This window comes from Scyliorhinus torazame, chromosome 9 (genome assembly GCF_047496885.1).
Source record: "Scyliorhinus torazame isolate Kashiwa2021f chromosome 9, sScyTor2.1, whole genome shotgun sequence".
NCBI lineage: Eukaryota > Metazoa > Chordata > Chondrichthyes > Carcharhiniformes > Scyliorhinidae > Scyliorhinus > Scyliorhinus torazame.
Genome location: NC_092715.1, coordinates 116,614,510 through 116,627,961, shown reverse-complemented (window position 1 = coordinate 116,627,961; position 13,452 = coordinate 116,614,510). Strand labels below are relative to the sequence as shown.

Below are 13,452 nucleotides of genomic sequence, written 5' to 3'. Positions count from 1 at the left end.
AAAAGTTGTCTCATATCTTTGTAAAACATATAGGAGAGAGAAAATTGAAATGTTACATAATTTCTTGTGCAGTTTGAACTGATTTTTCTCCCCCTTTGTTTTGTAGTGATGGGTCAAGAGTCTGGAAAGGCAGCCTGGCCCAGACCAGCAGGAGGTTATCAGACAATCACCGGAAGAAGATACGGGAGAAGGCATGCTTATGTTAGCTTTCGTCCCTCTATTGCCAAGCGATGGAATCAATTAAAAGAAAATGAACGTCAATGGGAAGGAATGGAGCTAAACACTGTTTCAAAAGATAATGGATTATGTGTGTTGTGTTTCATATATGATATGAGCTGTCTAAAACAAATAAGTAGATTTGGATGTTCAGAAGGTTGAGGAAATGTAGAGGCTGAAAAGTTTGGAATTGTTACTGGGTTTATAAAAGTTTGCAGCCCCCACTACTTATGGCAGGTGTATTCTACAAAGTACAATCTCTAAACCACTGATAATACAGTATTGATAAGAGTGAATTTATTTTGAGTGATAGCTATTTGAATAATCTGCTAGACTGTGTCTGTTACTCCCTTGTTGCTGTTTAGAAATGAGACTTTCGGACCGATTTGAACCCAACATTCAGTTTCAGCCAGATTGGTTTTAATATGTGCCAATGAAGTGCGTTTCAGAGCTATTTTAATTTCAGCTCTGGGCTTTGATCTGATTTGGTGGGAAAGTTCTCAACCAAATAGTTAATCTGCCGAATTCAAATTTTGAGGAAATTGATAAGTCTCCATTCAAGAGGCAATAGTTACTCTTTCTGTGGAAAAGAATTGAAATTCACAGAATTGTACAGCACAGAAAGAGGCCATATGGCCAGTCCTGTCTACACTCTGAAGGAGCAGTTTACCTGGCGTCACTCCCCAGCCTTCTCCCCTTAACCTTTCTTTTCAGGTGATATAATATGCCTCAATTGAACATGCCTCCACCATACTCTCCGATTGTGCATTCCAAATCCCAACCAGTCACTGCGTGAAAATTCTTTTCCTCATACACTGCTGTCTCATCATCAGGGACCTGGGTTCAATTCTGGCCTTGGGTAACTGTCTCTGTGGCGTTTGTACGTTCTCCCCAAGTCTGCCTGTGTTTGCTCTGGTTTCCCCCGACAGTCCAAAGATGTGCGTGCACATTAGGTGGATTGGCCATGTTAAATTGCCCGTAATGTCCAACGGTTAGGCGGAGTTATGAGGTTACAGGGATAGGGTGACAGCCTGGTTAGGCTGCTCTTTCTAAGGGTTGAGGTAGACTCGATGGGTCTAATGGCCTCCTTCTGCTTGGAGGGATTCTGTTTCTCCATTGCTTCTTTTGCCAATAACCTTAAATCTGCTCTCTAGTTCATGCTCCTTCCACCAGTGCTCCTTCCACCAGTGCTCCTTCCACCAGTGCTCCTTCCACCAGTGCTCCTTCCACCAGTGAACAGTTTTACCATACCTACTCATGATTTTTGTATACTTCTATAAAATTTCCTTTCAACCTCGTTTTCTCCAAAAAAATCAGTGCGAATCGTGTGTATGTTATGTGTGTCAGGGGGACTTCTACCATTTTGTGAATCGTGCTAAGTGTGTAAATAGTTTACTTTTTGTGTTGCGTTTTGCCACTGAAATGGATATTTTAGAGGATTTCAAATGCTTTTCATTCAGGGCCAGAATTTTACTTTGAACTTGCGGGTGTTTACCTGATCCAAAATCAGGCTCGTGTGCAACATCATGGTCGGTGGGTGTGTGCGGAAGTCAGAAATGTGCCTGCTGACAGTTAAGCGGGAAGTTAAGCCCATTAAGGAGCCAATGTCAGCAATTCTATGTGGCACATCCATTTTTATATTTGGCCAGGTGACCATCATGCTTTCACTGCTAACTATCCAAGGCAGGATAAAATGTCTGGAGTTAAATAAAATAGAAGACGTTTATGGGATGAGGTGCTATGTGGTCTGCTTTCAGGTGCTTGAATTTGTAATATTGACACTGCAGAATTTTATTGAGCTCATTTCATTTTATACTACTGCAGCTCCCTGAGGCAGCTCCTCAGCAGCCTTCTGGGAGGTCCCACCCACACCCTCGTTTCTCTCAGTGCTTGCCTTCTTACCGACCCCCGGCAAGGCTGAGTCAGCGTGAAATTATGGGTAACGGCTGATTGCAGTTGCTTCCAGGCCCGCCAATCCCATATGCCGAAAAAGCAAGTTTCAGGCCCAAGTTTCAAAGAGCTTAATGCACTGTCTGGAAGAGCCAGTTCGCTTCTTGTATGAAGTAAGCACCGTCTTTGTAATTCATTCCTTTGCTGAAAGGAAATTGCTCGGTATAGACTATTGCATGGCATAAGTGGTTCGGACTGTACTTCAAAAGAGTATGTTTTGCTATAACATCCTTGAATAGGTCTTCGGGGTTTGGGAAACTTAAATATATGTACTGTGAAGACATTTTAAAAAAATAATCTAACCTTTGAAAATTTGAAATATTTGTTGCTGTTGTTCAGCTAAGTTTCTGGTTTATTCCAAAATGAAGGGGTAATTTAAATTGAACTTGGCCAATGAAAAGTAAAATCAGGGTAGACTCGTCAGAATCCTGAGCTTGCTCCACCATTTGATAAGACCATGGCTGATTGTTTGAGGCTTCAGCTCTACTTTCCTGTCTAATCCCTATACCGTTTAACTCCCTTGTCAATCTAACTCCACCTTAAAGATATTCCGTGAACCTGCACCCACTCCTCTCTGGGAAAGAGAATGCCACTGACTTATGGCCTTCTGAGATGAAGTCTTTCTCCTCAACTCTCTTCAATGGGGGTCTCCCAATTTTTAAACTGTGTCCCCTAGTTTTTATCTCTCTCAGAAGGGGAACCATTCTCTCAGCATCCACCGTGTCAAGTCCCCGCAACATGATATATGTTTCAATACAATAACTTTATGTTCTTATAACAAAGAACAATACAGCCCAGGAACCGGCTCTTCGGCCCTCTAAGCCTGTACCGGTCATGATACCAACCGTTGCCAAAACCCTCAGCACTTCCTTGTGCCGTATCCCTCTAAACCCATCCTATCCATGTGTTTGTCAAGATGCCTTTTGAATGCCGTTAATGTATCTGCTGCCACAACCTCCCCTGGCAACGTGTTCCAGGCACTCACCACCCTCTGCTTAAAAGACCTGCCTCGCACACCTCCTCTAAACTTTGCCCCACGGACCTTAAACCTATGCCCCCTGGTAACTGACTCCTCCACCCTGGGAAAGAGTGCCTGCCCATCCACTCTATCCATGTCCCTTATAATCTTGTAGACAAACTGTCCAGCTTTCATCATAAAATAACCCCTTTATTATGTTACTCTTATTAGCCTTAGTTTTATTAGCTCTGATTATGTCACCTTTGCTCACGAGTCGCCAGGTATCTTTCTGATACCGCCACGTGGTTCAAGCTCGAGTTATGATTAATAAGACAGCACACCGCTTAGTAAGATTGAAATCAGCGGTCATTTATTATGTACAGCAATAAATACTTACACAATAATCCTACTTTCTATATCACTACCTACCACTACTGGCCAATACTTAACTTTTGGGAATGGCCCACCAGGTCAGGGAAACGAATGGCTTATCGAATTGGGTCTGGCCTGCGGGATTCAAAAGGCTGATACGGGTCGATGGCTAGGAGTCTCTTATCGGGTAGCGATCGCTGGAGTCAAACTTACGGTTGCTGGTCGATGGTTCTTGCGAAGATTGCGAGCGGGAGAGAAGGGTCGATCTGAACTTGGCCCCTAATTTTATAGGGCCCAGGGGCTTCCCGACTCTCTGGGCGGACCTTGACCCTGAGTCCCAAGTGATTGGACTTGTTCCCAATCACTGGGTTCGATATGCTCCAATAATGGGGCGATTCCTTGATCGGGGGGTGGTCGTTCACCTGTCTTTGTCTCGGCCACTGCTGGCGCCGAGAGGTCTGGCCCGGCATTCAATTGCTAATATGTTGCAATTGTTCCCGGGGATAGCCGATTAAACTGCAGATGTCTGGGTTGATGTGCTGCTAATGGTCGCAGGTATCGATCTGGGCCGACTTCCCCAGAGCCGAATACGCTACTCTGTCTGCAGCTGTCCGTTTTTGCCCTGTTGGCTGCTTTTCCCATCAGCCTTTTCGGTTAGCCATTTTATATCGGGTTTTGGCCAAATTAATCGGGAATCAGCCATTTTAGGTGGCTACAAATCCCAGGAATTAGTCGAGTAACCCTTATCTGAACTGCTTCTAATGCAATCCTTTCTTACATAAGGAGACCAAAACTGTACACAGTACTCCAGATGTGGTCTCAACAGTGCTCTCTACAATTGTAGCAGAACTTAATTTTATATTTAATTCCTCTTGCAATTAATAACATTTTATTTCTCTTCCTAATCATTTGTTGTACCTGCGTACTTTTTCTGATTCATGTACCATGATACCTGGTTCCTTCTGTCAGTGTTCTACATTCTCCATTTGAATAGTATGCTGCTTTTCTGTTCGTCTTGCCATAGTGCACAAATTCACATTTTCCCACATTATACTCCTCATCTGCCAAATATCTACCCATTCACTTAACCTATATATATATATATATACATTCCTTGCAGATGCATTATGTCCTCGCAACTTGCTGTCCTACCTATATATATTCCTTGCAGGTGCATTATGTCCTCGCAACTTGCTGTCCTATCTATCTTTGTGTTATCAGCAAATTTAGCAAATATATACCAGCAAATTTAGAAAACATACATTCTGTCTCTTCATCCAAGTCGTTTATTATGATTATAAATAGTTGAGACTCCAACATTGTTTCCTGTGGCACTCCACTAGTTTCAGCTTGTCAACCAAAAATTACCCACTTATCCCTACTCTCTCTGCTTCTTGTTAGCTAACCAATACTCTATCTACATATAGAACTGGAAGAGCCTGGGTAGTTAGCTCAAATGTTAGGGTGTTTGCTTTGTATGTGAGAGGTAGCGGGATTGATACTCACATTCTCTAAGAACTGGAAGAAATCATTATGCAGAGGCCAACTCAATTGTTAGAAAATACTAAAGACTTATTTCTCTTCTATCTGTCAGTCCTGTTTCTTTCATATTAAAAAATCTTTGCAGACCATCCTGAATTGCAACTCCTTTTTCTTCCTTGTGAAATTTTACCATATATTAGCTACTCTTTGTCAATTTAATTAAAATGATCTCTTCACCTTCCCTCCTGATTTTGAGTTAATTCTCCCTTGTAAAGACTTCTAAAAAAAATTGTTCTTGGAATGTTGACAAGGCCGCATTTCCCATCCCTTGTCATGAGATGGTGGTGGACCATCTTAAAGTAGAGATTGTTTTGGGTAAGTTCAGAAGTTGTCAATGGTCAGCCAGTGGAACTTTAGCCGCCTGTTTATTCATCCCAATATGCTATTTGCTTTCTTCATTTCTCGTGGTTTTGGCAAATTGTCCATGAGAACTACGACATTCTGTGTGGTGTGTGTGTAATAAATACCATTTGTCTTAAATTTCTCTTCCTTATTTCCTTTGTTTCTCTTTTGCATTTATCAGCCACTCATAACTCCCATCTTTCATCATAAATTCAAATGCCTCTTTTTTGATCTACTTGCCACATGTTAATTCTTCTTCCCCGCCCCCCCCCCCCCCCCCCCCCCCCCCCCCCCCCCCATACCAAGTTTTGTATAATTTGCAAGCTTGTTTTGTTTCTCCACTTTCAAATCTCTATGAAAAGCAATAATGACTCCAGGATTAATGCATGATGATCTTTATGCCAATGCATTTACAGATGCAGCTAATTTTTGTTGCCTGTGATACAAAACAGCTTCTGATTTGTATGAGGCTTGTGCTTTCCATGCCTTCCTATGTTGCTGACCAATCTCCTATGTGACACTGTCAAAAATTTTGATAAAATCTAAATATCTACAATTCACTGAATTTTTCCTTGTACACTGGCAAGAAATTCCAATAAACTAGTCAGATCTTAGTGTTCATGTTTCTTTAACTATATTATTTTTGACTATCTGATATTTTATGTATTTCTGTTACTGGGCTCATCAGCATCTAGTTCTTGTGTTTATTTTATTTTTGTTTCCATTGGTACTGGGAGGTGTAATTTTTCCCATTCAAGTACCCAGTGCCTGGACCAAGCACAAGAGTTCAGCTGCAGCATAGCCAGGAGCAGGATCTCCCTCTACTCCACCCCAAAATGTTCAAGAGCTGAAATTCAGAAGAGCACTTCTATTGCACCACAATTACATTCTTCCATTTCCTACAGCCACCTATCTAGTGCTGAAATAAAGAACCGGATTAAAACTTATAAAACATTTGCAGATTGATTCATCCCACGCAGTCACTTGTTCCAAGATAATTTTAAAAATAAATTTAGAGTATCCAATTCATTTTTTCCAATGAAGGGGCAATTTATCGAGGCCAATCCACCTACCCTGCACATCTTTGGGTTGTGAGGGCAAAACCCACGCAAACACGGGGAGAATGTGCAAACTCCACATGGACAGTGACCCAGAGCCGGGATCGAACCTGGGACTTCGGTGCTGTGAGGCAGCAGGGCTACCCCACTGTGTCACCGTGCTGCCCTGTTCCAAGATAATCTTACACTGCAATTTATAGATTAGAATTCCATTCCTTTCTCAAGCCCATAGGGACCACTCCAATCTATTTCCGTTTAACTCCTTAAAACTATTGGTTGTTCCATCCACAAGAAAACTGGAGTGTTCCTGGGTGGAAATTTTTAGTCTTACCCTGTTTGCCACTCGATTTGAAATTGCATTTGTTTTTATGGGCCGGATTCACAGTTTGGGAGAGAGAGTTTTCCTGCCAGAACTGAATCGCGTCCTGTTTGCGCTGCTGCTAGGAGTGGCAGCAGAAGCGATTCACTGTCCCTTGTCGTGCAAATTTATGCATAGCGGGCGATCAAGGGATTTTGTTCCGAATGCTGCTATCAGGCCATCATTTTGAGCGGTGACTGACCCCACCCAGTAACATACCGCAAATCTTGCCTCACCCCTCAGCTCACAGGTAGGCCATCCGCCCTCCACACCCGTCACCAAGGGAAACAAGAGAATTGCTAGGTCACCCCCCCCCCCCCCCAACCCCTGCCCTTTACACCTGCCTCAGCTGTTACTTCATAGAAAACATAACAGCAGGCTTTAAATCCCCTCGGCCTTTGATCTGGAAGGCTTCGTTTCACTGTCAAAGAGAAAAAAGTTTTAGTTGACTGCAATTGAAATGGTAATAGCCTCCAGGCAGCCAGGTGCCTGGATTGCATATTTTAATTTTTCTTCCCACTTAAATGCACCTCCAGTGCCCTGTTTTGATCCTAAACCTCATGGCCGGGATTCTTCGTTGCCTGACGCCGATATCGTAATCGGCAATTGGGCAGAGAATCCCTGTTTAAGACCGAATCGAGGGCGTTGCCAGTTTTCAGATGCCCCCCCCCCCCCCCCTCCAAAACAGTGTCATCGAGGAGTACGCCGCATGCCGTTAGGACGGCATCAGGAAGTTACCTGAAGGCCCTCCCCCAATGGGCTGAGTTCCGATCGTGCGGTGCACATCTGCTCTCAGTTTTCATGAACCCGGCACCTTGGCTGCGGACTGTGTCCAGCGGCGCCACAGTCGGACGGGAGCCGTGATGCTGGCTGGGGGGGGCTTTGGCGAGGGCTGGGTGGACGGGTGGGGAGTGGTGAGGGGGGCACTAGCTGGCAGGTCGGGTCTGTTAGAGGCCGGCGCCATGTTGTACAGCGTGACCGCTGCATGCCGTCACCGTGGGCATGTGCGGCCATGGACCCAGCAATTCTCCAGGCGTTTATATTGGAAAGGCTGTGCGTTTTACGTGGTGCGGCGGCTTAGCCCCTCACCGGTCAGAGGATCGGTCCTGGGACGGCACCAACGTTTTTGTTGTAAAACCCGACACATCCTCCGGACATAGCCTCAAAATTGGAGAATCCAGCCCCATGTTTCTAAATATCTAGCTGTGACTGACAGCTCCTGACCACGACCACATCAAAAGCAGTTAAATGCTTTCTGCTGAGACGAGGAGGAGTGAAAGTAGTTAACCCCTATACTGTTTTTTTGTCCGACTTCATCGGGAACTCTGCTACGAGTGGTGGGCGGCGGAGAATTCCTCCCCTATATATTTTTGCTTTGCATGGAGTTGCAAGGGCAGTATGGTGGCACAGTAATTAGCACTGCTGCCTCACAGCGCCAGGGACACGGGTTCAATTCCAGCCTCGGCTAACTGTCTCTGTGGAGTTTGCACGTTCTCCCTGTGTCTGCGTGGGTTTCCCCTGGGTGCCCCGGTTTCCTCCTGTCCAAAGATGTGCAGGTCAGGTAGATTGGCTCTGCTAAATTGCAGACTCAATGGGCTGAATGGGCTCCTGCACTGTAAATTCTATGATTCTATGGTATTGTTAAACTCTTAAATATGGATATGAAAGAGTTATTTAGAATCTTATCCTTTTGTCACTTTTTATGCTTCACCCTGGGGATACTCTTGTTTCTTTGACCGTCTTATTCTCAAAATACTTTTGTAAATGCCTTCAATTTTTGTATTTTAGCTGTGCCTAATATTCATCTACACATTTTGCTCTACCTATCAATTGTTAAGAACCATGCTGATGCTGAATGCCTGAAGGGTAACTTGGAACATCCTTTCATAGTGGTGTATGTGATTTTTCTGATATAATGTGAGAAACGGTGTACAACTCCGTGAGGAACAGTCTCGCTCTCGCTCTCGCTCTCTCTCTCTCTCTCTCTCTCCCTCTCCCTCTCCCTCTCCCTCTGTGTCTCTGAGTTTGCATCTCATCATTTCTCCAGACGATGCCAATCGGCCTCACAGCACCAGGGACCTGGGTTCAACACTGGCCTTGGGTGACTGTTTGGAGTTTGCATTTTTTTTGCCATATCTGCGAGGGTTTCCTACCGTGTGGTGCTCCGGTTTCCTCCCACAATCTAAAGATGTGCAGGTTAGGTGGATTGGCCATGATAAAAAAATTGCCCCTTGGTGGGGTTACAGGGATAGGGTGGGGGAGTGGGCCTAGATAGGGTGCTTTTTCAGAGGGTTGGTGCAGACTCGATGGACCAATTGACCTGCACTGTAAGGATTCAATGGTTCTATGGGCTGTCTCTAATCAACTCCATTTGACTTTTTAAATCTAAAATTCTCTCCAATTTTTAACACAATTTATTCATGCTAAGTTCGTTATTGGTAATAATTTTGCATTGCTTGTATTGCTGTATTAGTTACCTTATGCCACTCTTTTCCTTGCAAATGGTTGTCTTGTAGTCTAATTTTTCTTTGTAGTTTTCAGTTTTGTTTTGTATGGCCGATTTTATTTAAAAAAAAAAATATATATATATATATATATATATATATATATATATATATAAATCTAACCCTATTGTTGTTACTATTTCCATGTTCTCTTCAAGAGCGTGTTTTCTTGTTCGATGAATAGCATTCTGAATAAATATCACTAAGTCATCAATATTATAAATAGAATAGAAATATCATTTTATGGTCCCATTTCTGCAAGATCCAGCAGCTCTTATAGAGTTGATGAATGCTGGTGCAAGGATACTTGAATATCTGACATTGCCTGTTTTTGTTTTGAAGATATGTTAGTTGTCTTGTGCAATTTCTGGATAACTAGACTACCTGGGAAATGTTCAGAGTTTTAGCTACAAACATGACCCTTTATATCTTATGCCTATGTTAAGCAAAATCAATGATAAAGAAGTCGACATGGACCAGGGTGGGGACTAGCAGGCCAGGAATTCCAGCTTGGTCGCATATGACAGGCTGAGATGCCATAGAAGCAGTAACTCTTGTTTTGTACCTTTTACAGAGGGGCCCACAGTTTGAGATTTTGATCATGGCTTAGAAACCTCCCAATGTAAAAATAGATTTTCCAGGTACATTTTTCTCTGCCACTTTCACTCTGTGCAGAGTGGCGAGGGCACCGAGTCCATTTATTTAAGTCAAATGACAAGCCCACTACTGAAATTTGGGATCTGTGACAGTGGTCAGAACATGTACATTAATCTTTCGATTCTATTTGTTTCATGCTTACAGTGCATCTGTTCGTTTTCAATGCAATCTTAGCAATTAGTCCTTGAACTAGCATGAGATTCATGCTCTATTTAGTTGCATCTGCATTAATTTAGACACATTGAGCTGCTTTGGAATATACAGGAGATTATAGTTTAACATTGCGCCTAATTTCAATTTATTTAAGATTAAATTGTTTTCTTTCTTAGCACCCAGTAGAATCTTATCAACAAATGAACGTCTTCTGCAATGCACCACATGTGACCTAACTATGGATACTAAGAGAGATGCAGGTTGTGAACCTCCGAAAGAGAATACATTTTTGTCACCACCTCTGAACCGAAGACTTTTTCAATATGAGCCTGATGACTTTACTTTACCCGGTGCTACAGAGCCATTAGGCAGTTATTCAGGTAGCCAAAGTACAGAGTCCTCCAAGTGGTCAATTTCTAATGATTTTTTTGAGACTGATTCCAGAAGTCCGACTGGCATTGGATTTGTAAATATTGATTCCTATGAACCAGAAAGCAGCGAAGGAGAGGATGAAGACTCAACTATTCAATCATCCTTGGAAAAAGAAGGAAAACTTCAGAAAAGATTGGACACCATGCTTTCGGAGTTAGAGAAAGGTGTTGACTATCTTAATGGGCTACAGTCATATCTCTCAGCTGTAATCCATGATGGTAACAACCCACAGATTGAGCTACCATGCTCTGTGGCATTGGACAATTTGCCTAATGCGGACATTGGTGTTAAAGGACATCAAACTGAATTGAAAGAACATAGAAAAACCTTACCGTCAGTTGGAAATATGGAAGAAATTAACGGCTATGTCAGGATGGAGGATATAAAAGATAAAAGGGAAAGAAATCTTGATAAGGCCTCACTGAGCATTCAAACGGAAGGAAACATTTTTTGCTGTATGTCAGAGCAACCAAGTTCCTCAGAAATGGTAGTAAGACCAAAAGTTAGAAAAGAAAGAGTGGAATCACATGCTAAAAGAGATCTGCATTCCCCTGATGAGTTTTATAATTATTGTACCAGGGAAATGAAGGCTAATGTTGAATGCTGTGGATCAAATTGTGCCTTGTGGAACTGCAGGAGTAAACTCCATAGAAATTCAATGATTGGATGTGGATTTAATGGCAAGGAAACTACTGGTAATCAGAAGGAACAGACCACCATACAACTGCAAGAAAAGCCTGAAGATGCCACAGCAGAAAACAGTTTCTGGGATGACTTTGAAAATGATTGCGACAAAGGGGAAGAGAGGTAACAAAATGTTCTGTTTATTGTCTTCCCGAAGGGTATGAAAGCTGATTTTATTATTACCCTTAAAAATGTAATCGATGATTGCAAATATGCCAACCAGTTCCAAATCTCATTTTGCATACCTCCAAGTTGATAACAAAACAACAGTTTAAAACATTTGCCCTTTTACAACTTGGTGTACTCAGTATTTTGGGTTAACTGGTGGTGATTAAATTTACAAAAGCCAACAGTTTTTGTAATTGTCAAATTTAAAAATTTGCAATATTTAGATGGCATGTACTTTAATGCACTCATTTTTCCCCTCTCTACTTCCCCCTCAAAAGCAGCTCTCTAAGCAGTGATGAGGAGTGGTCAGCAATATGGACCTCTGATTTTGTTCTCGAGCAGATGCACTCTAGTGATGAGAGCTGGGAGACCTTGTCAGGAGTTGATGAACAGCAAACTGAACCAAACAGCATTAGTAGCAGCTTGGATGAAGAAGCTTTTAAGCATTGCTTCACTGTAGGGTATGAAACAACCTTCAGTTATAATCGAGGAATTGGATTTAAATTTAAGTCTCTAATGTAATAGAACATGGGTGTCAAACATGTGGACTATGGGCCGAAAGGGACATGCAATACGGTTTAACCTGGCCCATGAGTGCATGCTGTGCTTGGGTTTTTAAAAAATAAATTTAAAGTGCCCAATTTTTTTTCCAATTAAGGACCAATTTAGAGTTGCCAATCCACCTACCCTGCACAACTTCGGTTGTGGGGGTGAGACCCACGCAAACACTGGGAGAATGTGCAAACCTCCACCCGGACAGTGACCTGGGGCCGGGATTGAACCCGGGTCCTCAGTGCAGTGAGGCAGCAGTGCTAACCACTGCACCACCGTGCCGTCCTGTGTTTGGGTTTTTTGGGGTCCTAAAATGGAACACTCTCAGCCACTGCTTCTAACCGCCTGAGAACTGCATCTTGTAAACCTGGTGTAGCAACATTGGCCCCTCTTTGTATCATCAAAGTTGGCCTTATACTGGCACAGAAAGCCAACATACAAGTGGAGTGACCAGAAATGGAACTAGCTGGTGGAGAGGAGGGAAACATGAGGATTGGAACTCATGGGGAAGGCTAGATTGGGACCAGAGTTGGGCAGAATCAGAAAAGTAGGGTTTAAATGCTGGATCATAAACCCAGAAATTGACAATGTGCCCATTTTAATGCAAAATAAGGGCAAAACATTTTTTTAAACTTTCAACTGAATCTGGTCCATGCCAAGAGCGAGGATGTCTGATCATGCTCGCTGTATAAATATTGTTTGACTCCCCTGTATTAGAATAAAATTCAGTTACTGTACAGTATCCATTGTGACTATTTGTCACTTTATTAAATAAATTGAAGTGCACCTAATTTCTCAAGCCACCTATTTCTACTGCACATTATATTCCTTTATCCTCATGATAAAATACATAAATTACATAGAATATACAACACAGAAACCAATTATGTGGGTCACCTGATTCATGCCAGTGTTTATGCTTGAGGAGAGTCTCCTCTTTAATCTCTGTCAACTCAGCCTTCCAGTCCTCTCCTTGTGTGTTATTCTACCATTCTATTAAATGCATCAATGCTTTCACTTTAACTATTCACTTGCAGCAATGTTCACATTCTGACTAAAGAATTACGAAAACCTAGAGCATATTGGCAACTGCCCTGTACTTATGGTGTCAAGGTTTGTATGCCTCTTTCCCCCCCCCCCCCCCCCCCACCAAAAGTCTTTCTCTGTCCAATCAAAGCTTTTCATAAACTTCTATCAGGTGACCTCTCAAACCGTTTTTTCTAAAATTGTGTTGGGTCCACTGCTAGCAGTGGTGAAGATGAAGATTCTATAAAGGCAGAGAAACGTGCAGTGGAGGACGAATGGTTTTAATGCAGGACTTTCTCTTTCATATAGATTGGAATGAGTAGGCTAGACATGTCAGAAAAAATGGTGAATTTCTTGAGTGTGTCCAGGATAGCTTTCTGCAGCTATTTGCTCTAGGACCAACAGGGCGCCATGCCATTTACAATTTTAATTAACAGGCTAACTGCGTGAATATTTATCCGCTAGCAATCATCATATGTT

General features: G+C 42.6%; 1 protein-coding gene across 6 annotated transcripts in view; it reads left to right on the top strand.

The window, feature by feature from the left end:
* The window catches only part of pja2 (praja ring finger ubiquitin ligase 2), a 91,466-nt gene that overhangs the window by 20,520 nt on the left and 57,494 nt on the right, over positions 1 to 13,452 (top strand). For 3 of the 6 annotated variants that reach the window (XR_011949086.1, XM_072516403.1, XM_072516402.1), the window contains 3 exons: positions 107 to 307; positions 10,287 to 11,349; positions 11,673 to 11,855. Coding sequence is in view for 5 of the 6 variants with exons in the window: in XM_072516402.1 (XP_072372503.1) it covers positions 107 to 307; positions 10,287 to 11,349; positions 11,673 to 11,855 (1,447 nt within the window). In the remaining variant the exon portion in view is untranslated. The remainder of the gene's footprint in view (positions 1 to 106; positions 308 to 10,286; positions 11,350 to 11,672; positions 11,856 to 13,452) is intronic. The other 3 variants (XM_072516404.1, XM_072516405.1, XM_072516406.1) reach the window with 3 other exon arrangements.